A 24,514-nucleotide genomic window follows, 5' to 3' on the forward strand; every position below is an offset into this window, starting at 1 on the left:
ACAGCAAGACCCTGGGCTAGATGGCACAAGAAACTGTCAGGAGCACTCCAGTAGGGTGGATCTGACTTGGAATCATTTTTTGAATGCAGGGTTTTATTTCATAAGTTTCTGATACTGATAAGCATAACCCCGTCTTGTGAGGTCATTTGCTTTGCTTCTCTGAAACTTGCTTGTAATACTAGCTTTAGTTTGAAATGCCCATTCCTCTTAATCTGTTTGTACATTTGAGACCAGTAACAACCAGACTTCTTGTTTCCATCTTCAAGATATGAGAGTTATTTTTCCACTTTCATTACCTCGTGCATTGTCACCAGTTGTCACCCTTTGAGTTCTTGCATTCTCGTGGTTATTGATTGCTGTTCCCCACTGGTTCTTTCTGAGTGCCAATGTAATGTGTTTGGGGCCTGGTTTGACAAAGAACACATCATTGTCCAGTGGTGGCGCTCTAACAAAAGGTGTCTCCTTTTCATTACAAATCACCTAAAGATACCAAACTGTAATTACCCCTTACTTCATAAACTATTGGAAGTCTTTTACACCCATATTTCAAGTTTATTCATATGCTTTAATTTAAGAAATACACTGTTTTTGATCTTTAGCATGCTGGAGTATGATACAGAGAACCTGAACTCTGAAGAAATTTATAGTTCTCTGCGTGGAGTTACAGAAGCCATTGAAAAGTTTAGTTTTCGAAGTCAAGAGGATCTGAACGAGCCAATTAAAAGAGATGGCAAGAAGGACTGTGATACTGTAAGTATCCCCAGGCTAGCAGAGAACTGTATTTCAATTAAGTGATAAATCTGAATACTGACCACTGTGAATACTGAACTTCATTGTTACTTTTATCTGGTAGTTAGAATAGCATTATTTTAAGAGGCCCAAAGCAACTTCATAAAATTTTGAGTAACCCTCAGCTGTCTTTGTGAAAAACGTCAACTACCTCCTCTCCCGTCTGGTTTTTGTTTACCGTGGACATATAGTTTTGCTTCTGAGATGTGATAGAAATAACAGGCCTGAGTTGGACACCCACATGGCTTTCTGGTAGTGCTCGTCTCACGCAGAGGCAGAGGGTGGTCAGGCTTCAGTACTGAAGAGACACTCTGGGCCAGTCTTGGTGCTCGAGAAGGGTCAACAGGAGAGATGGTCACACCCTCGGAGTTACTTGAAGCAAAGGGTCCAAGGGAGTTTGTCTGGACAGATGGCGGGGGGCAGCTATGAGAAAACAGAGGTGCTGTGGGCATGACAGGATTTCCCTCTGGTGGGGGCTGCAGTGGAGAGGGCGAGTGTGTTGTGGTGGTGGTGAGGTTTGGGGAAGGAGCTGCAGAGGTTGGCTCAGGAAGGGCACTCACACCCAGGGGACTTTCTACCAGTGTCTTCGCTTTCCTATGGGGTCACCAGAGAGTCTCTGAGGGATCTGTAACCAGGGAAGTGGCATGGTCACACTTATATTTTAGAAAGATTGTTGTCCCTGTGAGATGGAGAATGAGTCTGGAGGAAGTAGGGGTAGGTAGGACATGATCTGAAATATTAGAGTCAGATGTCTCTGACTAGGACTCAAGTGCTGGGGCAGTTCAGTGAGATAATATCCCAGAAGGAGAGAAAAAATGTCTATTAGTCCATTTGGAACATGATGAATTGAGTTGTGAATATGTGTGACTCGGAGGACCCATGGAATATCTGAGCATACATATCCCAGAGGTCTTTGCAGATACCAGTCTGGAGTTTAGGCTGGCCATTCAGGTAGGGGATAGAGATTTGAGAGGCGTTGACTAGTTGCTTGATGAAAACTAAAAAGTGAGTAAAATCAACCAAGTAAAAAGGGTACAGACAAAATCCAAAGAAGCATCAACGCTAAGGAGTTGGGAGAAAAGCTACAGGTTATTGTGTGGGAGACCAGGATAGTATAGTATGGTGAGAGAACTTAAGGGAGACTTTTAGGAATAGCCAAAGAGAGGGACCAGTCAGGTGTGGAGTGAAAGGGTTCCATTGAACATTCATTGTTATTTTCTATCTGCATTAAATATGATGAAGTGGAAATTGAATTGTTGAGCAGCTTCGAAACTCAGCATTTTAGCTGCTGATTACCAAAGTGTTAGCAAAGAAGCTAGAGTGGATATAAAAATGCATTAAGTGTGAAAGTTATGTCCCTTTGGCTAGTATGTCTCTTTGGCTTGGTAAGTGACCAGGCTATTAAGACAGACATCTGTAAGGATGAATGTCAGATCCACCAGGAAGATGGTTTCCAAAAGCAGGAACTTGATATAATTGCTTTGGAGCTTATTAAATTATATTTACCATAAGTGATTTTTTTTAAAGAGATATAGAGAGCTTGGGGGTGGGAGGTAGGGGGGTGAAGGGGCAGAGGCAGAGGGAGAGAGAAATCTTCAGCATGCTCCACACTCAGCTTGGAGCCTAAGACGGGGCTTGATCTCACAACCCTGAGATCATGACCTGAGCCAAAACCAAGAATCAGACACTTAACTGACTGAGCCTCCCAGGCTCTCCTCAGCCTAAGTCATTTTAAGTTCCATATCCTTTATCCAGTAATCTAACATTTGACAATCTATACTAAATAACAAACTCAGCAAAAAGAAAGAAAGTTATTATTTACAGTGTAGCTTATTTCAGCATTATCTATAAATAATAATAACAACAAAAATCAGGAACATTTTTTAAAAAACGGGAATAGTTGAGTAAATCTTATTAGGATACAAATGGAAATATTTATATGGGACCTTTATACTGCGAGGAAAGCAAAATATATGAGAGTATGTGCTCTGTGATCCCCACTCTGCAAAATCTGCATGAAGATAAGGACTGGGATAATACACAAGTTTAAAAAGTAAGATTTTGTTTTGTTTTGTTTTGGTTAAAAGTGATTAGAATTAGGATAGTTTAGCTTTATTTTTTAAATGTCTCAAGTTTTTTAAAACCTTTCTCTTTTTCTAATTTATTTCATTACAATAATATCTATTTTACTTTGAGAAAAGAGTTCCAAAGAGAAAAAATTTAAATCATCCATGAATCATCTTCCTATAGAGAGAAAAGCCTGAAGTCTTATTTTGTTCATGTCTACCCATATATTACATATCCTTTTTAGATCTTAATAGCATAAAATCTTTTTTGGCATTACTTAATACCTAATGTATCCCAGCAGTTCCACTAGATGTATGTCTAAAAGAACTGAAAGAAGGGACTTGAACAGATACCCGTAGAGGTTACCAGGGCCAGGAAGGGCGAGGAATTATTATTTAATGGGTATAAATTTTGGTTGGGGAAAATGAAAAGGTTTGCCCAACATATAATATTACAAAATACCATGACTGTTTTTAATGTCACCGTCTTTGTACCTATAAATTAAATGATTAAAATGATTTACATATGATTAGCCATAATTTTAAACTGGCTTTTTTTTTTTGGCCACAATTTTTAAAAATGCATACAAACAAGATGAAAGAGATGTATCTTGTCAGCAGCACAAGTGAAAAACATGCCACCAGAATCACCAGTGTGGCCCGGCTGCCTGGATATGGCTCCACCATTGTTACATAGTCAGTGTTGGGGGTGAGGAGAAGTGAAGGCTTTGCTTTGTTCCCAGCAGTCAGCCCATGCTTGCTTGGTTATAGTACCTCCCTGCAAAGGGAACCAGACAGACAGGCGGCACTCCTCAGGAGTGGGGAGTCAGGAACATGCTACAAGGATACAAGGACACCAGGGGGTGAATTCATTGAGGACGAGTCTCAGAATATATGAGGAAGAAAAGAATTTCAGAAAATACCAACAAAGCCTAAACAAGAGTCATGGGTGTCCGGGGGAGGATGTGCCTCTCAGATACTGAGCTCCCCACTGCTAGAGATTAGTAAGCATTATTTGGCTCACCACTTTTGGGGGGATATGTAACAGGAGCTCACAAATGGTTGAGCTGCTTTTAGATCTTGTGGTGAGAATCCAGAGAGCATCTAGCATTGGTGATGTATCAGGGCATCACTGAGAAAACCCTGCTGCTCGTGAAGAAAGTGATGGGCAGCAGTGCTGGCACATGAAATTTCGGGAGAAATGTGTGCATAAAAGTCATCACCAAGTACACAGTCAGACGTATGTGTAATTTAATGAATGAAGAGATGAAAACATAAGCATATTCGGTTCCTGTTAAGGTAGTTTATGCATTAGGTGTTTGCAGATTGAAGCCCTCTTAACTGTCCCTTTGTTGGTGGCCAGATTTCAAGTGAGAGATCTGGTTCTCCTGATGCTTCTGAAAATGTAAAGGAAGAGTTTGGTAAAAGTCCTAAAGAGGAACTGACCACGTGCTGTGCTCCAGGTGTCCCGCGATGGTGGAGTTGCCTCGCCTGCCACTGAGGGTCGGGGAGGCAGTGATGTGGTGGAAGGAGGCAGAACGGCTCTGGATAACAAGACATCCCTCCTCAACACCCAGCCTCCACGTGCCTTCCCGGGGCCGCGAGTGCGAGACTATAATCCCTATCCCTACTCCGACACCATCAACACCTATGACAAGACAGCCCTGAAGGAGGCCGTGTTTGATGATGACATGGAGCAGCTTCGAGATGGTTCGCCATTTTTTTTTTACTTGATTCCTCTCCATCTGAAAGTACTTTCTTTGAGGCTTTCTCCTCTTGTCAGAGCAGCTTGGGGTGGACAGGGCAAACCTAAATGATTTGTTTGATCTGTTCTGGTTAGCTGCTTGTTCAGCAACTATTTCATTGAGCTCCTACCATGTGCTAAGCCATGGAAGGAACAGTGTCTGCCCTCTGGAAGCTTACAGACCACTCACAGAGGCAGTCGTGAAACAGGAGTCACACAGCTGACCTAAACTTGGAGTTGTGACACTGTGTGGTGAAGGCAGGTCAGCTGTACCCAGGAGGGAAGGCTTCCCCAGGGAGCCAGGGTCTGAGTGGAGGTCAGAAGCACGAGGGGAGTAGTAGTTAGATACTCCTTTCTGGCAGCAAAGGCACAAGACAGCCCAGCACAGGCTCAGCATTCAGGCTCCGCGTTCATAGAGGCCCCACTATGCACTCTCCCTGTGGGAACTATGGGAATGTGATCCTATAGCACCACTGAGAGCCTCCTTTCTCACACCAGCATTTTCACCAGATCTTCCTGGAGCTGCTTTAGGCTGACTTCTGTCCTGAGGTTCAGAGACAGGGGATCTAGCGTATACTGAGCTCCTGTATTTCCATCTGCTTGCTGCCCAACTCAGTGTTTTACATATAGATCTAATGGGATAGAGGGAATTCTTCCCATTTCACAGGTTAAGAAACTAAAGGTTCAGAAAGCTTAAATGACTTACCCAAATATAACATACTTGATATGGAACAGAACTAGTCTGCTGTGTTATTTTGTTTTCTGACACTTGTGTTAAGACCAGTGTCCATTGTTGAGTAACAAGTGAGTAAAGTGCATTGGTAAGATGGTATTTTTATCAGGAACTTAATTCTTTCCTTTTCACCTGATTGTCATGTTCATTTAATAGCCATTTTTTAAAAAGTTAGATATATGCACTTTGTTCCCAAGCCTTTTGTTTTATTTTTCAATTCTGAATGGAGGATTAAATCAGAACCCTACTCTCAAGAGTTAGCATTCACTGTGTGCCATGAAGTGTTATAGCTTCCTGGGGACAAGGAGGCAAATGAGACACAGTCCCTGGCCTCAGAAGACACATGTCCTGACAGGACCCAGGGAAGGACTTTTAGATGATTCCTTCTGTTTTTCTGAAATAAGAGGGGGGGCAAAAGATGGAAAGGAAGGGTAAAAATGTTGGTATTGGTACTTGATACCTGTTCTCACATCTCTTTCTATATTTGGTGAGGCGGTGTAAAGAGGGTGTAAAGAGTGAAGTGGTACCAAGCAGAGTGGAGAGCATGGCAGCAGTGATGGAGGAGAGGCTGCCTCGGGAGAGCAGAGAGCGATGGAGGGGAGTTGAGCATCACCAAGGCCAGGTGTTCCCCGGGGTACATGTCTGGTGATGGGACTTGTTTCGCTGTCTCTTCAGTGCCCATTGACCATTCTGACTTGGTGGCCGACCTCCTGAAAGAGCTGTCCAACCACAACGAGCGGGTAGAGGAACGGAAAGGCGCCCTGCTGGAGCTGCTCAAGATCACTCGGGAAGACAGCCTGGGCGTCTGGGAGGAACATTTTAAGACCATTCTGCTCCTGCTGCTGGAGACGCTCGGGGATAAAGATGTGAGGCCCCGCCCCTTCCTCATCTTGACATTCCCCCTTCCCATGGGACAGGTTATTGAGTCCTGCTCTCCTTGTGTTTGGCTTCGACTTTATCTTCTGTATTGTGCCTACTGTTGACATCAAAACATTTGTCAGAGAGAGGCCCCATTCTCGGCTTACTATATGCAAGTGTTTTCTGTAACCAGATAGGACCTGGTAGAAAACCTGTTCCTGCTTTAGGTTACTTTGTTGAACCCAAATTTCTTGCAACTTTGTTAGCATGGAGTGGTTTTTCACAGTGAGCTTTTTTTCTGTTTCATGTGTGACTAAGAAAGAGGGAAGTTCATTTTTTAAAAGACCCTATTGGATGCTGCCTCCATGAAATTCTGTGTAGATTCAGCCCTGCATATATGAGCAGTGCCAGTCATCGTCATTGGTCAAGCAACAAGTGTTAGATATCTTCTATTATTTTCAAAATAAAAAACTCTCTTTGCACCGTGACATTTAAACGTGGCCCATGAGGCATTTGTGCCGTGCCTGGTCTGTAATCCACACATGGCACTGTGCAAGATGACTCTGAAAGGAGGACTAACCTGGTCAGAGCCCTGCCTTCTCCCATCTGAGCGCTCATCGCTTATACAGAGACAGCAACATATGTTGGGAATTGTCTATATTCAACTCTAGATGTAAAAGTCTATCTCTGCCCCGGGCTTTGTGTCAGCTGGCAGAGGTAGCAATGAAGCCAGCGTGGTGAAGAGTTCAGGGGCAGGACCAGGTGGATTTGGAGGAATCTCAACACAGCCCACGGTAAAGATCACCTTGGGGTCATGTTGATGGAAGACAGGTGCTGGAGGGTTGGGGAGTGTCATGATGACTCTGATTTCTTTCTGATGCTTCAGGTTAATGGTTTGGTGTAGGGGTGAGTACACAAGAAATACAGTGACAAAAAAGCTGTATTAACTTCCCTTACAACAAAGTATTGGCTGCCGAAGCATATCTGCCTGGTCAGGCTTTGTTGGGTGATAAAGTGATGTCGTGTAGAGGGCAGGTAGATGGTGTGTTAGTGTGTGAACTGTACAGATGAGTGACGAAGAAGCAGGATGTACTTTTTGGCTCTGTTTGGTGTAAACCTCATTTTCTTTTATTGAGATTAGGAGTCTGTTTGCAGTGGCTTTCCTCCAAATGGTGAGTCTCGGGCCTCAGACAGCTCAAGGCGTGTACACATTCCCTTCCCTTGGTATCTCAGCACACAGAAGGTCAAGAGTAAGGACAGGTCTGCAGTGCTCTCTCTGTCCGCAGTCTTAAAGGTCTTAAAGGTCATATGGATGAAATGGTTACATGCTTTTTGCCTGTTCTTTTTGTAACTTTTACAAAAGGGTAATTTGCATATTTAAGCCTCAGGAAATCTGGACATTCCCCAGGAGATTGATAATGAACTTAGATGCATCATCTTCATTTGGTCTCATTTGGTCCTCACTTGGCTCAGTCCAGAAACCTTCATCAGGTCCCTCTCAGGTGCTGGGTCCTGGGAATGTCGGCATCAGCACAGCGCCTGCCTCATGGAGGTATCCGCCTCAGCCTGTGCCTTGTAAACAATGTGATCTGTGTTGAGGTGCCAGCAAAGTGCCAGGGAAGCTCGGGGCTGGGTGCTTGGCCCTGCCGGATGCTGCCGGCTAGTAAGTTCAGTGAAGCACTGGGTGTTGCTTGCTAATGTCTTCCTTTCCTCTTACACTCCAGCATTCCATCCGAGCACTAGCACTGAGAGTTTTACGGGAAATTCTGAGAAACCAGCCAGCAAGATTTAAAAACTACGCCGAGCTGACCATTATGAAGACTCTGGAAGCCCATAAAGACTCCCATAAGGAGGTGAGCCAGGCCTCTGGCCTAGGAATACTGAGCAGATGGGTCTGGGGATGCAGTGAAGATGTGGGAAGAGAGGAGTGTGGATCACTGTGCAGCCTAAGACAGGGAGTCGCTCCCTTTGAGCTTGGCCCAGACCATGCTACAGGGCAAAGAGCCCACTGCTAGCATGATGGCTGACCCCAGGTGTGGTTGCAGGCATGGTGCCTCTTGGTAGGTTCCCAACTCCCTTTCTACGTGTACAGAAACTCACCTGTTCCACTGCCCTGTCCCTGAGAGATTTCCCAAATCAGTGGTTCCTCTTGCATGGTCAAAAGGAGGGCTGTAGATGTCTGCCATGTACTGGTGGCATTTGGCACCCACCAGACTGGTGTTGGGAGATTGCAGTGGGCTTGGGAGACACAAATGTGCAAGTGCCAGGAGCAGCTCTTCCTTGTTCTACAACTTCGACAGATTCTTTCAGCTTCTGTGCCTCAGTGGGCTTGTGTATAAGATAGAAGTTGGTACTGTCATAGTTTCTTGTGAGAATTAAATGAGACAGCCAGGGACGTCTGGGTAGCTCAGTTAGTTATGCATCTGACTCTGGGTTTTGGCTCAGGTCATGATCTCAGGGTCCTGGGATCCAGCACCATGTGGGGCTCCATGCTCAGTGTGGACTCTGCTTGAGATTCTCTCCTTCTCCCTCTCCCCCTCTCACTCATGTTCTCTCTCTTTCTCTCAAAGTAAGTAAATAAATCACAAATAAGTCAAACAGCCAGGGAGGGTTCCTGGGCTGTGTATAATGACAGGTGCTACACCACATTGGTCTTCCTCCCTTTCTTCCCCTCTCATTGTGCCTGTGAGATCCGGAAAAATGCTAGCAAACTGTCCTGGCACCTCAGATGCCTCCTGGAGAGCCAGAAGGACGTGTTTCTATTCCCCACATGTGTACGACTGGCCTTGAAGGGATATGCAACAAATCCTCATCCACTCGCTTACTGAATTGTCTGGCCCCTATGGCCCACCAGTCCCTTGATGTCTAGAAACCTATGGAGAATAGTGGATGGAGCTTTCCTAAGTACAACACCCTTCGGAAAAGAAGGCACTGTGGAAGATAGGACTGTGTACTTAGAACTTTAGAAAACTTGAGTGGATTTGACCCCAAAGTGAGACATAACCACTTGTTCAGTTCATTCTCCACTCCCACGTGACTCTCATGAACACATTCATGGATTAAGGGAATTGCAGTGAGAACAGTTTTTACAGGTCTACAAAAAGAATCTGGACCCTAAAATCATGGTTTTTCTCTGTTTAGTGGTTACATGGCTGCCAAACAATGACAGATTTGATCCGGAAATTCGCCCCACAGTTGCATACATAACAAGAGTCGGGGTCTCATGCTCTGTCTAGGTATCTCTGCCTGATAGTCCTAGCATGACACAATTTCATAAGTGATAGGTTTGTGTTCAGACTGATAGTGTATGCTCCCGAATTCTGGCTTAGTTGTGTGATAGTGAAAATCACTCATGTTTGAACAGATCACTTTCCCTTTACAATAACTCATTTTAAAAATGTAAGGACCAGTTGAGCTAATATAGCCAACACTATTACTTCTGAGCAAGGAAAGAGGGTCCCCCAAATGCCACGGTTTGTCAGGTGATGCACAGCAGTCATTGGCAGAACCAAGATGTGAAGCAGGTCATGTGTTTCTTTTAAGGGGCCTGACCTGGCCTGACCTGTGCTGGCCTTTTTTTTTTTTTTTTTTTTTTTTTTAACCATAATAGCGTCTCCTTAATGAGAATATATGATCAAAAAATGAAGTAAGGGGTGCCTGGGTAGCTCAGTCAGTTATGCATCCGACTCTTGGTTTCAGTTCAGGTCATGATCTCAGGGTCATGAGATCGAGCCCCTCATTGGGCTCCATGTTGAGCATGGAGTCTGCTTGAGAGGCTCCTCCTCTCTCTGCCTCTCCCATTCTCATGCTCGCTCGCACTCTCTCTCTCTCTCTCAAATAAGTAAATAAATAAATCTATCTTAAAAAGAAGTCATGTTGATTTTTTTTTTTTTTGCAAATATCTGATGTCAGTTATTTCCTCAGTAGAGGATATAGGTAGAATGTGGCATCAAGGTGAAACCCTTGACTAAGTGTGTGGCACTTAGTACCTATCCCCTTGGAAGATGCCTGTGCTTAAAGTCAGCATCCTGATCTGAAACTTTGACACTCTGACCCTAAGAAGTACAAGTGAGCAGAATTAAATCATCTCTTTGCTTTTAGCCGTTTTCTTGAGGGATCTCGTTTTAGGGGTTTTTTCCTTCCTGTAAAATGAGAAATTTCGGAGAGAAAATTCTTATGTGTGAAGTCCTTTCAGTTGCCTAAGGGACGTGCCTATTGCTTAAAGTAAACCTAGCAGTGTTCACTTGTCATGGAATTGGAGTAACCTGGGTCTCCACGCTGCTGTCACTGATTGCCTGATAAAGCAGGTAGGGAAAACACTGTGTTCCAAATAAAGGAGTGCCTACTGGCAGGCCTCCCCTGCTTTGCGTACCTTCACGCTCACCTTGACTTGGTGCCCTTGGCGTTCTCCTTGTGAAGCCTCATTCTGTCCCTTGGCCAGAAACTCCCAGTGACCGGTACTGGTCCTACAGAGGCGGAGTCTGCCCTCCCAGCTAATTAGTATTTCCCAAGTATGTTCATTCTTTGGAGCGCTCCTGGAACTTCCATCTCATAGGAAGCTAGGGGGTTTTGTATTCACAGACAGAACCCAGGTTTTCGCAGGACATGAAGGACATGAGACTCGGCAGGCTGACACAAACCACTCTGAGACCTCAGCACCAGATGACCTCCCGCACCCACATTGGTGGCAGCCATGCCACAAGACACCTTACAATTGTTCCGGGACTGCAGCAGTGAGAAAAGTTCTTAAGGAAGATGAGCAGGGCAGGGCTAACGATAAGATGGCTTGTATTCCCATCCTTTGAGCAAAAGTCTGGTTTCTCAGGATCTTTTAAGAGGAACAGTCCATGCAAAACATTTCTGTTACATGTTGAAAATATACCGTGCTAGGCCTCACTCAGACCTCACCCATCTTCAGCTGTGCAGACCCAGTAAAGCACCATGGGGGAATTAGATACCACTTCAGAGTTTCTATTTAGGAAGTTGGTGTGAGTCAGTTTAGACACGTTTTCCTGTTCCTTACTTGAATAAGTACATCTCCTTCATTATCTCACTCCTTGTTTTTTATCTTTTTAGTAAATAAATTTTGCTACTGAGTTTCAGTGACTCATTAACAAAGTCACTGTGGTTTTTCAGTAGGGTTAGGTCATGGCAAACATCTTAAAGTGCTCATTATTGGTAGGAACTTTCAGAAATCTGAAGCTCATTTTCTGTTTTGAAGGAAAACTTCAAAAAAAAAAAAAACTTCATTGATTTTAACTCTTCTCATCTTAGAATTTGCAGTCTATTCAGGCTGGTGCTGAATATCTCCTTCATCGATGAGGAGGGATTTGATAAGAGAATTGATGGTATGAATGGCTTCTGGGGTCAGCATGGGGTATGACTCCTGAGGCAGGAAACCTGGTGTTTAGACCAGCTTGTGTCCTGTCCAGCTGCGTTGTTGGGTCTCATCATCTGTATATGACCCTGTAAAACATGACTGTCATAAAACCCAAAGGCATGACGGTTTGGAAAGTGTCGGATGCCGCATGAGTATCGCCACATGAAACTGGTTTTAGACATCCTTATCTTCTTCTGAAGCACCTCTTTCTTGGTAAACAATTGGCACACTAATTATGAATCATTTTATACACATGTGATGTAAGAACAGCTATTGTTCCCAGGAATTATGTCTTACATAGAGACCCAGATTTGAAAGTGCTTGGTAAATGTTTATTTAAACTGGAAAGAAGCACCAACTCTATATCTTGAAGATATTCTCTAATTGAAACTTTTTGATCTCTAGGCTTAGTTTTTCTTGAACTTGTCCACATTAGTGAATATTGGGTTATATTTATCAATTAAAGAAGAAAATATTAGCATCACAATATGTCCTGCACTGGGTCACCAAACATTTCCTGCCATGCACAAAGACTTGGGTGTGCCGGGCATCACAGCCCAGCCTCGGGTGTTTTGATTTCCTTGGGGAAGTTGGATTCTTAGATAAAATATAAAACAATGTTTTGTCTTTTAGGGTTCTCTTTTTAAATCATTTCTAGTTAATTGTATGTTTTAGGATTTCAAGGAATTAATTTTTAAAATAAAACATTTGAGGAACTAGAGTTCTTGCTTCCGCTTTACCCTGCTGGTGTGGTGGGTCTCATGTAGTCCTTTTGACAGATATGGCAAGAGAAGAGCAGTAGTGTGTCAGAGGGAAGACATTTTATTTTAGCGAGCTGATAATTCTCTTTCAGATTCTACCAATTAAAGTCACTATCTGGGATCCCTGGGTGGCGCAGCGGTTTGGCGCCTGCCTTTGGCCCAGGGCGCGATCCTGGAGACCCGGGATTGAATCCCACGTCGGGTTCCCGGTGCATGGAGCCTGCCTCTCCCTCGGCCTATGTCTCTGCCTCTCTCTCTCTCTCTCTGTGACTATCATAAATAAATAAAAATTGAAAAAAAAAAAAATAAAGTCACTATCTGACCACGACTTAACCAGATCCTCTACACTCTGGAATGGTCCTTAGAAGCCTCTCTGGGGGCAGCAGCCGTGTGTCAGTTGGCTCTGCAGAACAATGCATTATGTGGACCTGGAGAAATTACTTCACCTCTCCAGACCTTGGTTTTTCTTATCTGTTAGTGCAGGGAGTGGATTAGATGATTATCTGGGTCTCATCTAGCCTCAAAGTACTAAAAGTTGCTATTGAGTAACAAATCTTAACCCTTGTAGGTTCTAAATATGCACCTTTTCCCTGACTCAGTCTCAGGATGTGGCTAGAAACCCTATTTCCTTTGCAAGTTTTTGCTTTTTAACAGAAAGGCAAAACCAGAAACCTATATAATCATGGAAAGGTTAATAGTTGCCAAGCCAACAGTCTGACACTAATAGCACAAACTCTGGTAAATGTTTTATTATTGGAGGCAGGAGGTGGGGGGCAGGGGGCAGGGCTCCAGTCTTCAAGGAGCTCATGGTTTAGTTGAGGTTAAAGCAAACATGGTTCAGAGTGAGAAGCCCTAGGAGTTTGAAGTGGGCTGGAAGAGTCCAGGAAAACTGCCTGAGGTAGTTAGAACCCGAGATTGGCTGCAAGGAGTAGTTAGGGAGATGATTCTAACAGTGAGCTGGGCAGCACAGCCAGGAGGAAGGAGCATGGGCTTCAAAGACATGCCTGGGTTGACTCCCTGAGACCCAGACTGCCGTCGTGTTCTGAACGTCAAGCAGAGATACCGTGTTCTACCTCGAAGGGTTGTTGTGAGGTGCCAAGCAGAGGGTCTGGTTCTGAATGGCAGCGCCAGCTGCCGTTGCAGTGTTATTCAGGGTGAGGGAGCAGCTGCTCCCCTCTGGTGGACTGGCCCTCCTAGGAGGCGGACGTGACTCCTGCCCTTTAGCTCCTGTAGCTTCAGGAAAGTCCGCCTACTCAGAAACAGGCAAGAGGGCCATTGTTCAACATCAGAGTGTTGAGTTGAGACTTTGAAGTCCTGGGTTCTCATCCTCCTCCTGCCTTTTACTGGGTACGTGACTGTGGGCAAGCCCCAGGTGCGTTTGGGTCTCTAGAACACACGTACACTGGGTCAACCAGGGTAGCAGGGATGTGTCCTGCCCTGCAGGGCTCATTGCTAAAAAACCGAAGGGACTATCCTTTCTCTCTTTTTCCACTGAAGAAAGTAGGCAGATGCTGACAGAATTGTTGGCAAGCTTTTTACATTATATACAAAGCAGATACAACTGCACTTTCCTAAATACGTCTAAGAAGGCTATTTAAATTTAAATGAGTGGGACTCCTGGGTGACTCGGTGGTTGAGCGTCTACCTTTGGCTCAGGGGGTGATCCCAGAGACCCAAGATTGAGTCCCACGTTGGGCTCCCTGCATGGAGCCTGCTTCTCCCTCTTCCTGCGTCTCTGCCTCTATGTGTGTATCTCATGAATAAATAAATAAAATCTTTTTTAAAATAAAATAAATTTGGGTGAGCAAACTTAACCCAATGGAAAGCACAGCTTTAGTCTTGGGGCTGCTGCATGGCCAAATCTATCCAGGTCTACGCTAGAGTAGCTGTCACTTGTCCCCTTCAGGCAGGAAAACACCATGAGATTTGAGAGATGGACATTGGAGATGCAGTGGAGGAGGCTTCTGTGTGCTGCCCAGGTTCCCATCTGAGATTTAGGTGGTCTCTTCCATCCCTCCTGAGAGACTGGCCAGTCCTGTATCTGTGGTACCCTCCTAGGCTCTGGACCCTTCTGACTCCTCAGCACTTTCTCCTCTTGGTCCTAATTCTGCCCCTTGGGGTAGGACAGGAGTCTCCCCCTTAACTGCCTTAATGCATTTGAGAGAGTGTGTGTTGCTCTGAGTCTGCCTTCCAGGCAGGGATGTGATGGTCCTCTTGCTAGACATCATTTCATTCAGACTTGGCCTCCTGAAATTTTTCGTGTGTGGTTTTTTTTTTTTTTTTTTCCAAGGAACAGCATGTGTCAAGTAGGGGTGGGAAATAAGACTATATATAACCCAAGATAAGAAAATTCTTGGTTTACATTCTTCCCCTAATGTTTCTGATGAGGGAACCTGAGGCTTGGAAGGTAGAAGAAATTTCTCCCCAGACTGTCTCACTAGCTGATGATAGAATCAGGTCCAAAACTCAGGCCTATGGATGTTGAACCTGGAGCTTTTTTTCTTTCCTCCCTCTGTTATGGTACTGAGCCTAGCTAAGTGAGGACCCACAGGCAGGTCCCGGCCCATGCTGGCACTCTACCGTAACCCTGGCATTTATAGCAGTGCCAATCCCTCACCTGTGGCCGACTCCCACCAGGATCCTGGTGGATCCCAAAACTCTGTGTGGATCCCATTTGTATAAGGTCTTTCCAGCTTTTCCCCAGAAGGTGGCATCATGCTTTTTCTTAGCTTCCACAGGATTACAGCACAAAACTATGTATGCCCCACCCGGAAGACTCCTTTGATTGTCATTGTTTAGGAACATTTGCTTGTTGTTTTTTCTTTTTTTTTTTTTATGCATTAAAAAATTTCTTTTTTAATTGAACCAATTTTTATGGCATGTCTGTGACAGAGCCAAATCAAACTTTGCGAACTTAAAACACAAAATCCAAATTTTTGACAGGTTCTGTGCTCTAGAAGAAACCTTATCTTTAAGCAAACATTCATTAATATTCTGAGTAATCTCATTTTTTTTAAAAGTTAGTTGAGGAGATTATGCTTTTTCTAGCTAGCTACTATTATTTCACTAACTTTGAAAAGAAAGAATCCTTATGTTCCTAATCAGACTGTAGCAAAATCAGACTTGGAACAGTTTTGATCACTTCAAGGTGGATTATAACCTGCTTGATGCTGTTTTGTCATAAATATGCCCCATCCCCCTTTTTAAAATCCTTACCACTTCTGGCCACCTTGTCTACTAAAAAGTATTGTTCTCCTTTTTTTTTTTTTCTTTCTAGTGCCCATGTTTACTTTTGCTGTCTGTTTGCTTACATTTATAATCTTTGCTTCTTATGTTACATAGAACACAGAGGCAAAACCTAAAGTTCACCGTGATTGAGGCAGCTTGCCAAAAATGATATCTGTCCTGGGAAACTTTCTATAACCTCAGGAAGAGAGAAGGCCTCAAACCTGCCATCTTGAAGTACACCTTCTGGATTTTTATTTTCAGATATTTTTTTGTAAACCTTTTTACATTAGGTACATTCGATTAAATGCTTCACGTGGGTGACATGGGGAATTGGTGGAGTTTTATAAGAGGAAGTTTGCCTTGGGTTTGGGTTTCAGCCCAGCAGATGTGAAAGTCTGGGCCTAGCATCTGACTGTAGGTAGCTCCCTTTCAGCTGAATGACAAGAGAGCACGGAGAGGCAGGAGGGGAGGAGAAGGACACCTTAACGATGAGATGGAGTTCTCACCGTGAGGGTCGGGGGGTGGGGGGCATATTGGGTTGGTCCCGCCAGGACTGTTAAGTGGCACTGTGACCCTTGAATCCCAGGCTGTTTCCAAGCCTGTCTTTGCACCCACTGAGCTGCTGCCCAGCTCCCAGCAGGATCTTCAGCATGGATTCCTGTGCATCAGTGTTTTTTGCCTTGGCTCTCTCTGTGTAGTCACCCAGCGTTTCCTGACCCTGCTATTTTTTTACCCACGTTTGAAAATTAAGATACAAGTTTCCTCACTCAGTACCACACTTCCTGAGCAGTATGTTAGGGTACTTACAAACAGTGGTTTCACACAGCAGAAGGGCATGGGTTTCCCTGTGAGAGCATGGTCTCCCTGTGAGAACAGCTTAGAAAAGAGATGGACAGCCCCCCCACCCCCCAACACTTCCACTGTCTGCTTAGCGGTGCGGAACTCAGCCACGTGCCTAGTACACCATGGACATAGAGCAACCAGAGGGATGTGCGTGTGCTGAGGAGGAAGAGAAGCACTTTATCTTAAGGTAATTCGTGGCATGGTGGTAGTCTTCTAAGAAATACACTGCCCCCTCTTCAAACAGTTGATTACTAGAAAAAGTGAACCTGAACCAGAGTCTCTTTTCCAAAGGACAGAGCTGTTGCCTTTCAGGCGTGACACCTGGAATGGAACCCTCTAGGCCTTCCACAGTTGATTTTGCCCAAGGCTCAAGTTGGTCATTTATAGATATCTTGCTTCCTCCTCATTTTCTGGGCTAGCTCTTCGGTTGGAACATGTAAATGCAAATCAGTGAGGCATGCCCCAGAGGTGACTTTGCCAGTCATGAGCATTTTTAAAAATACATACACTGTGGGGGAATTCATTTGACAAACATTCACTGAGCACCTCGTGTGTATTGGACATGACACTGGGCGCAGAGGGTGAAAGTATGACTGAGATAAGATCTCGCCTTCAGGGGACTTAGAGTGTACTGGGAGAGACCACTCCAGCTGGGTGTTTGAGTGCAGTGATGAAGGTGTGCACTCGAGGCTTCCCAGAGCCATACTACAGCCAATGAGTCCTGAAGGGTGACCTGGGCCAGCCAGGTGAAGAGCACAAGTGAGCAACAGTGAGGAGGAGTGGAGAGGGCTAGTCCAGGGCTCTGAAAAGTGGCCTGCAGGGCATGTGCAGGGTGAGCCCTCAGCTTGACCAGGGCACAGGGAGGGCATAAACCCCACTAAATGGGCAGGCAGGAGCCAAGCCTTGCTGGCCTTGCATGCCGTCTTGACAGACTTGGGCCTTGTTTTGGGTTAGCTTCTTAGAGAGTCTTGGCAATGTCCCACCCACTTGATGTGGGTGCTAGGCCAGGTCGGAGGGGTCCTCTGGTCAGAGCTCAGCTCTCTTGGTGGCCTCAGAGCCCCTGGATCCTCCACTCTGCCCTTGGGGGCCCCTTAGCTGCAGGCAGTGGTAGGTTGTCTCTTTTACTCCAGTATTTGGTCAGGGTTGTCATTTTTTAAATCCCCATTTTAGAATTTTTTAAAAATTGAGGCTCAGACCGATTGAGCATCTTGCCAGAGGAATGAACTCAGGTTTGTCTGCCACATGGTGCTCAGAGACTGAGAATGTGCCCATGCAACTCTGGGGTTGCCCTTCTTGGGCTGAAAGGTTAAAGGTCATGTGTGCACACCAGGGCCACCTGTGTGGAAAAAGCTGTGCCTTTTGAGATTGATTGAGGAGATTGATTTGGCAAGAATAAAATCACAGTGGGCTGTCTTTAAATCGTCTCATTGTCCTATATATGTAAAGTGGAGGGCGATGAACTCAGTGTGACTGAGTGCATGCCTGCTGACAGGGCAGTCTGCTTGCTTGTATTGAGGTACCTGGGGAGGCTGAGCTCACTGCCTGGCTAACCCAGACCACTTGCCTACTGCGAAGGAGGCAGAGGCATGGTGGGCTGGCTCTGCATGACCAAGGGCCCTTGAACCAGAAGGCATCCCTGCAGAACACCCAGGAAGCCTTCCCCAGACATTCGTTTTGCGTCACGTCCCTCACCAACTTCCTTTCATCTACTGGCCAACTGCAGGATGCTCTACAGGTAGAGAGCTGCTGCTCCCCACCCTCCGGTCCCTGTTTGCTTTTGTTGCCTGGTCCACAGCCCCCTGGGGCTTTGTAACCTCATGCTGCCCCTCTGCACAGAGTGGCCCACCCTGCCCAGCACCTTGAGGCGGGGACTCCAGGGCCCACCGTCATCCTCATTCTTGTGGCCTGAGGTCTGAGCTTGGTCCCTGACACACAGAGCACAAGACAGAAGGCAGGGGGAATTGTTGTAAGAAAGAAAAATCACACACACAAAAAAAGAAGAATCGCTGTTATGGGCTTATTGAGAATAAGATTCTTTTACCCAAGCCTGACCTTTCACATATATAATAAACACAGGTAAATCATGGATGTTCTCGACAGCTGTCTTCTCACATGTACACAGTATTCACCCTTGAATGTGCTGTTCGTTGTCCCTGTTTTGACTCCTGAAAGGATTAATACATAATCCCAGTCTTTGCCCCCACAGTGTATGTGTTGTGTCCATGAGCGTGCTGGCCAGGTGATGGGAGTGTGAGCTTTTTGAACGAGACCCTAGACTTTGGTCAGTGCCTTAAGGAGATAGCAGCCCCTCCCAGGGAATGTTCAAAAGGGCTTTAACAAGAAAGAACACTTTGAGAATTCGAGAAGGTGGGGCTTCTTTGAATAGGAACATATTGACAGACATAATGCAATTCAGTCATCGGTAAGTGTTGAACACCTGATAAATGTACTTTGTGTGTACATTTACTACTTACTACTGTGTACTTTGGGGTACAAAGGACATGCCCCAGCCCCTGTCTGCTAGGTCTTTGTAGCCTGTTTGGGAAGAAGGGGACACATAAAAATGTTGGCAAGAATGCAAAGCATCATACATTTGGTACCAGGAATAGAGAAAAAATTCTAGGAGTTGAGGAAAAAGATCTTTCTGCTGGTTAAGGAGGGCAAATGGTTAGCTACAGTGATTTTTCTAGTTGAGCAGAAGAGAGCTTACAGAAACAGGAGATAAACAGAAATAGGAATAGTTATTATAAAGATCATAACGATATCCCGTATAGAGTCACCAGGCTCCGCAAACACCCAGGGAGTGTGACTCCATGCCAGAGCTCAGAATCACTTCTGGAAGACAAAGGCTGTCTGGTCTTAGAATGCAGCACCCCATCCTCCCCGCTCCCCTGTGAACTGTTAACTTTTCCTGATCTCAAAAAAACACCTGAAGTAGATTTTTACAAACACATTCTCCTTGCTATGAATGTTACTATGATGCTCATTGCCATTTTTCAATATAAAAAATACGAAGAAGAAAATAAAATTCCCTATAATCTTACCACCCTGAGATAGTGAGCGGACATTTCATGCATTTCCTTCCAGGTTTTTCATAGTGGTAAATGCCAGGTATTGGGACATGAGCTCCACTGTTGATGCAGCATAATCAGTCTTAAATATACCTATTTTTATCTTTTTTAATATTTTTTAATAAATTTATTTTTTATTGGTGTTCAATTTGCCAATGTACAGAATAACACCCAGTGCTCATCCCCTCAAGTGCCCCCCTCAGTGCCCGCCACCCAGTCACCCCCACCCCCCACCTTCCTCTGCTTCCACCACCCCTAGTTCGTTTCCCAGAGTTAGGAGTCTTCATGTTCTGTCTCCCTTTCTGATATTTCCCACTTATTTTTTCTCCTTTCGCCTTTATTCCCTTTCACTATGTTTTATATTCCCCAAATGAATGAGACCATATAATGTTTGTCCTTCTCCGATTGACTTATTTCACTCAGCATAATACCCTTCAGTTCCATCCACGTCGAAGCAAATGGTGGGTATTTGTCGTTTCTAATGGCTGAGTAATATTCCATTGTATACATAAACCACATGTTCTTTATCCATTCATCTTTCAATGGGCACCAAGGCTCCTTCCACAGTTTGGCTATCGTGGCCATTGCTGCTAGAAACATCGGGGTGCAGGTGTCCCGGCGTTTCACTGCATCTGTATCTTTGGGGTAAATGCCCAGCAGTGCAATTGCTGGGTCGTAGGGCAGGTCTATTTTTAACTCTTTGAGGAACCTCCACACAGTTTTCCAGAGTGGCTGCACCATTTCACATTCCCACCAACAGTGCAAGAGGGTTCCCTTTTCTCCGCATCCTCGCCAACATTTGTGGTTTCCTGCCTTGTTAATTTTCCCCATTCTCACTGGTGTGAGGTGGTATCTCATTGTGGTTTTGATTTGTATTTCCCTGATGGCCAGTGATGCGGAGCATTTTCTCATGTGCCTGTTGGCCATGTCTGTGTCTTCCTCTGTGAGATTTCTCACCATCATAATAAAGACAAGGAAAATATATGTCAATCCAAGTTATCTACTGCTCCATTGTGAGGATTCCATTTTATCTCTTTTTGTTGGCTTGTTAAATATAGCTATTTTTAAATGAGATGAATTCAACCCCCTTTTGTTGGAAGAGGATTGTGTCAGAAGCTGGATTTCCTTTTACTGTTCTGAGAGCAGAGCAGATGCACAGAACGATGAGGCACACTCCAGGAAGCGAGTCCTGTTCAGAAGGCAGCATAGCCCCAGCTGAACACAAGGCTGATCTGTGTCTTTTACCAAAGCCAGGAGTGTGGCGCCCTGAGATCTGCCCCTGCCCCTCCTAGAGAGAGATGCTGGGGCTCTGGGGGGCAGTGCCTCAGTCAGGGCCCTATAGTGACCTCACGCAGAGCGTGTGTCCTCTCCTCCATGGCTTGTAGGCACCGGCGTCTTAGCGCACTCTTGCCCAGGTCTAGAAGATGCCTTCCAGATGGTCAGTCTGCTGTTTCATGTTGGTCAGTCTTGGCTTCAATCACAAGAACACTGGGGTGATTAAAGTATTGAGCTGAAAACCTTGATCTTGTTGCTGAATTAAGGACAGCTGACTTGTTTCAAATAGAACACAAAGCAGAGAAGAATCTGGGTGGAATGACCAGTCCAGGGCCAGCAGTAGGAGAAAAGTAGTAGATTTTCATTACATTTCATAAGGAAATGCACACGTTTGCAGCTTGGTGTTTTCTTTACCATATATATATGTATCTCTGTGCCATTAACAGAAGTGACTTCCTCTTCTGAAAACCTAGTACATTTTGATACTGTGTATTAAATGATATTTGTCAAGTATCCCCATTTTACAGATGGGGAGTTGAGGTTTAGTACTGGGGAGTGGCGTGGCTGGGATCAGGTACCAGCTCTCTGAGCTCAGAGCCTGCAGTCTTTGTTCTTGCTGGGTTTTGCATTTAGCTTCTGTCTTTATTACAGGGAGTTCATGTGGCCCTTCTGGTGGCCTCCAGTACAAGTGCTCACTGTATGCTAGTGCATCATGATCTCTTCAGAGGTCAGAGGCCGCTCCTTTGGCCAAGTCTCCATTTCACCCACTTCTTTCAAAGTGCAAGGCAATGTGGTACAGGCACAGATTCCTGGAAAAGCAAGTTACCTTAAGAATCTCCTCAGGAAAACCCAGAGAGTTCTTTCGGTGCTTCCCCAACTCCTTACATTTAGGCACCTCCACAGAATCCTAAATATTGAAGCCATTCCGATTTTTCTTCCAGGTTTCTTTTGAATTGTTTTGTGTTTATCCTGTGGACTGTTGGAAAGCATCTATATTTTTAGGCCCTAATCTTGTAGAGAAAGGGCAGAGACTCTCAAAATTTTCCATATGGGGGACTCCCAAGTGCTTATTGCTGGGGGGCACCTGGCGTCCAACTCTTGGTTTCAACTCAGATCACGATCTCAGGCTCATGGGATTGAGCCCTCCTGCATCAATGGAGCCCAGCTCAGCGCTCAGCAGGGAATCTGCTTGAGATTCTCTCCTCTCTCTCTCTCTCTCTCTCTCCCTCCCTCCCCCTCTCCCCCTCTCCCCCCCCCCTTCTGCCCCTCCCCCTGTTTGCGGGCTCTTTCTCTCTAAAATAAGTTAATTAAAAAAAAAATTAACCACCCACCTGACCCCTCCCCCAGTTTCTGATTCATCCAGTCCTGGTTGGGGCCAGAGAATTTGCATTTCTGGCATGTTCTCAGGAATGCTGCTGCCAGGGAGGGCAGTGGGGTGGGGGTGGGGGACAGTTGGAGAACCACCTCTCCAGGGTTTCTAGCAGGATCCCCATGCCTGCCTTTGCACGCCCCCCACCCCCTATATCTTGTACCACGTTAGCACGAGGCACCAGGTGAAATCTGTCGCTTGGCTTCCCAAAGTTAGGCAATGGTGTGACTTGGTCTTTGGGAGCTCACTCATGTGGGGGACCTGATGTTTCAGGTGGTGAGAGCTGCCGAGGAGGCGGCGTCCACACTGGCCAGCTCCATCCACCCAGAGCAGTGCATTAAAGTCCTCTGCCCCATCATCCAGACCGCCGACTACCCCATCAACCTCGCTGCCATCAAGATGCAGACCAAAGTCGTCGAGAGGATCGCCAAGGAGTCCTTGCTGCAGCTCCTTGCCGACATCATCCCGGGCTTGCTACAGGTGGGCCCTCCCGGTGGCTGGCCGGCTCCTGTCTGCTCGGGGCTGTGAGGTCCGGAGCAGGCACTGCCCCCCAGCCCCCCGGGGACATGGGGGCTGTGCGCTCCTCCTTCACTCAAGGGGTAGGGAGGAAAAGGCAGGCGCTGACCTGTGCTTTAGAGGCTGTGCAGCTGTGTGGCTTGGACGCCTTGCACATCTCTTGTTTTCTAATGCACCCTCCCCTGAATGTAGCTGAAAGATCTTCCTGGCAGATTAGAACTGTGGCTCTAGGAGTTGTTTTACTATAAATATATTTTGGTTATTTTTGTTGTTGTTCATTTCTTTAGCAAAACCCTATTGTACATCCGTGGGCCGCAGCCCTGGGCAACGTGGGCCATGGATCAGATAATGGTCCTTACTCTCCTATCTAGCAAACACTTACCGAAAGCCTTCTAAGTGTGAGGCATTGAGTTAGACTCTGGAAGAGAAAAGATGTCCTGCAGTGCTGCGGCACCGCCCCGAGGGTGTTTGAGCATGCGTGGGACACAGTACAGCTATGCAGGTGGCTCTAGATGGTGGCACCAGGTGCCGGCTTACTGTAGGTGCGTGTGGAGGTTTCTGAGATCAGGCGCGAGGGGTGATGTCCAGGCTGGGGTGGCAGAGAGAGAAGGGCTCACAGAAGAGCTGGTTTAGAGTCAGACCCTAGAGGGAGAGTGCGATTTCAGTGCGGAAGGTAGAGAGAAATCAGCTTCATGATTTAATAAATGCTGTTGCTTGCCGAACACTCGGGTTGGGAATTTACATATAGACAGAAAATTCCTCAGGCCTGCTTGGAGAACAGCAGGTAGTCCCCATTTGAGTGTGAGTCAGAGGCCAGGCTGACGGTAGATCGAGGCCCAGTTGTAGAGGATGGACGTCCCCAGCCATCTTTGGGTGGCACAGAGGTTCTGCCCACCTGAGCGAGGGATGCAGTTCTTATTTCTTAAAAGGGATTTTCACACAAGATTTGCTTTAACCAGGAGGTGGAGAGGGGGCCTGGGTGGCTCAGTCCGTTAAGTGTCTGCCTTCAGCTCAGGTCATGATCTCAGGTCCTGGGATCGAGCCCCTTGGTCGGGGCTGGACCCCTGCTCAGCAGGGAGCCTGCTTCTCCCTCTCCCTCCACTCCTCCCTACCCTGCTTGTGCTTGTGCTCTCTCTCTTTCAAAAAAATAAATGAAATTTAGGGGGAAAAAAGGATTTACGTTACCCATTGGGAGAAATGTGAAAGAAGCAAGCTATGTTTCCTCCTTGCTTTCCTTTCCCATTCTCTCTGGCATGGTTTTTGGGTGGTGCTGCTGTGGCAGCTCATGTTAAGCAGCACCAGCAGACCACGGTGCCACTTGTCAACCTCTGCTTCCAACCCCAGGAACCAGCTCACTCTCGACTCTATTAAGTTTTGACCTCTGTGGGGCGAGAGCTCTCTCTGGGTTCCATGGCAAATCTCATGTGTGTCGTGGTTATTATATTAGCAACAGCGAGTCCAAGGTTGAACTATGAGGGTATTTGTGGAAATGTTGATGAGACATTGCCTGTCAAGCGGATCTTTGATCTCATTTCCTTTTTGTGTCCCCTCTGACTTTGTAGGGTTATGACAACACCGAAAGTAGTGTGCGTAAGGCCAGCGTGTTTTGCTTAGTGGCAATTTATTCCGTAATTGGAGAAGAGCTGAAACCTCACCTTGCCCAGCTCACGGGGAGCAAGGTATGTATAGTGTTACATGGGCCGAGGGCACACCTGGGCTCTGCCAGCCGTCATGAACCTGCTTGTTTGCAGCTCTGGCCACCATACAGCCTGGGTCCCTTGTGGGCGTCAACAGTCATGACAGCAGGCTCTCGCCGTCTGCTTGCCAAGTCCTGGATACTGTTGTCTGCGCTTCACATGTGTTGGTGCATTCATTCACGAC

At 45.9% G+C, this 24,514-nt stretch overlaps 1 protein-coding gene across 17 annotated transcripts in view; it reads left to right on the forward strand.

The window, feature by feature from the left end:
• The window catches only part of CLASP1 (cytoplasmic linker associated protein 1), a 267,247-nt gene that overhangs the window by 230,550 nt on the left and 12,183 nt on the right, over nt 1-24,514 (forward strand). For all 17 annotated transcript variants that reach the window (XM_038564898.1, XM_038564899.1, XM_038564902.1 and 14 more), the window contains 6 exons: nt 600-750; nt 4,319-4,565; nt 6,008-6,198; nt 7,915-8,043; nt 22,391-22,597; nt 24,196-24,312. In XM_038564898.1, coding sequence (XP_038420826.1) covers nt 600-750; nt 4,319-4,565; nt 6,008-6,198; nt 7,915-8,043; nt 22,391-22,597; nt 24,196-24,312 — 1,042 coding nt within the window. The remainder of the gene's footprint in view (nt 1-599; nt 751-4,318; nt 4,566-6,007; nt 6,199-7,914; nt 8,044-22,390; nt 22,598-24,195; nt 24,313-24,514) is intronic.

Source organism: Canis lupus, chromosome 19 (assembly GCF_011100685.1).
Source record: "Canis lupus familiaris isolate Mischka breed German Shepherd chromosome 19, alternate assembly UU_Cfam_GSD_1.0, whole genome shotgun sequence".
NCBI lineage: Eukaryota > Metazoa > Chordata > Mammalia > Carnivora > Canidae > Canis > Canis lupus.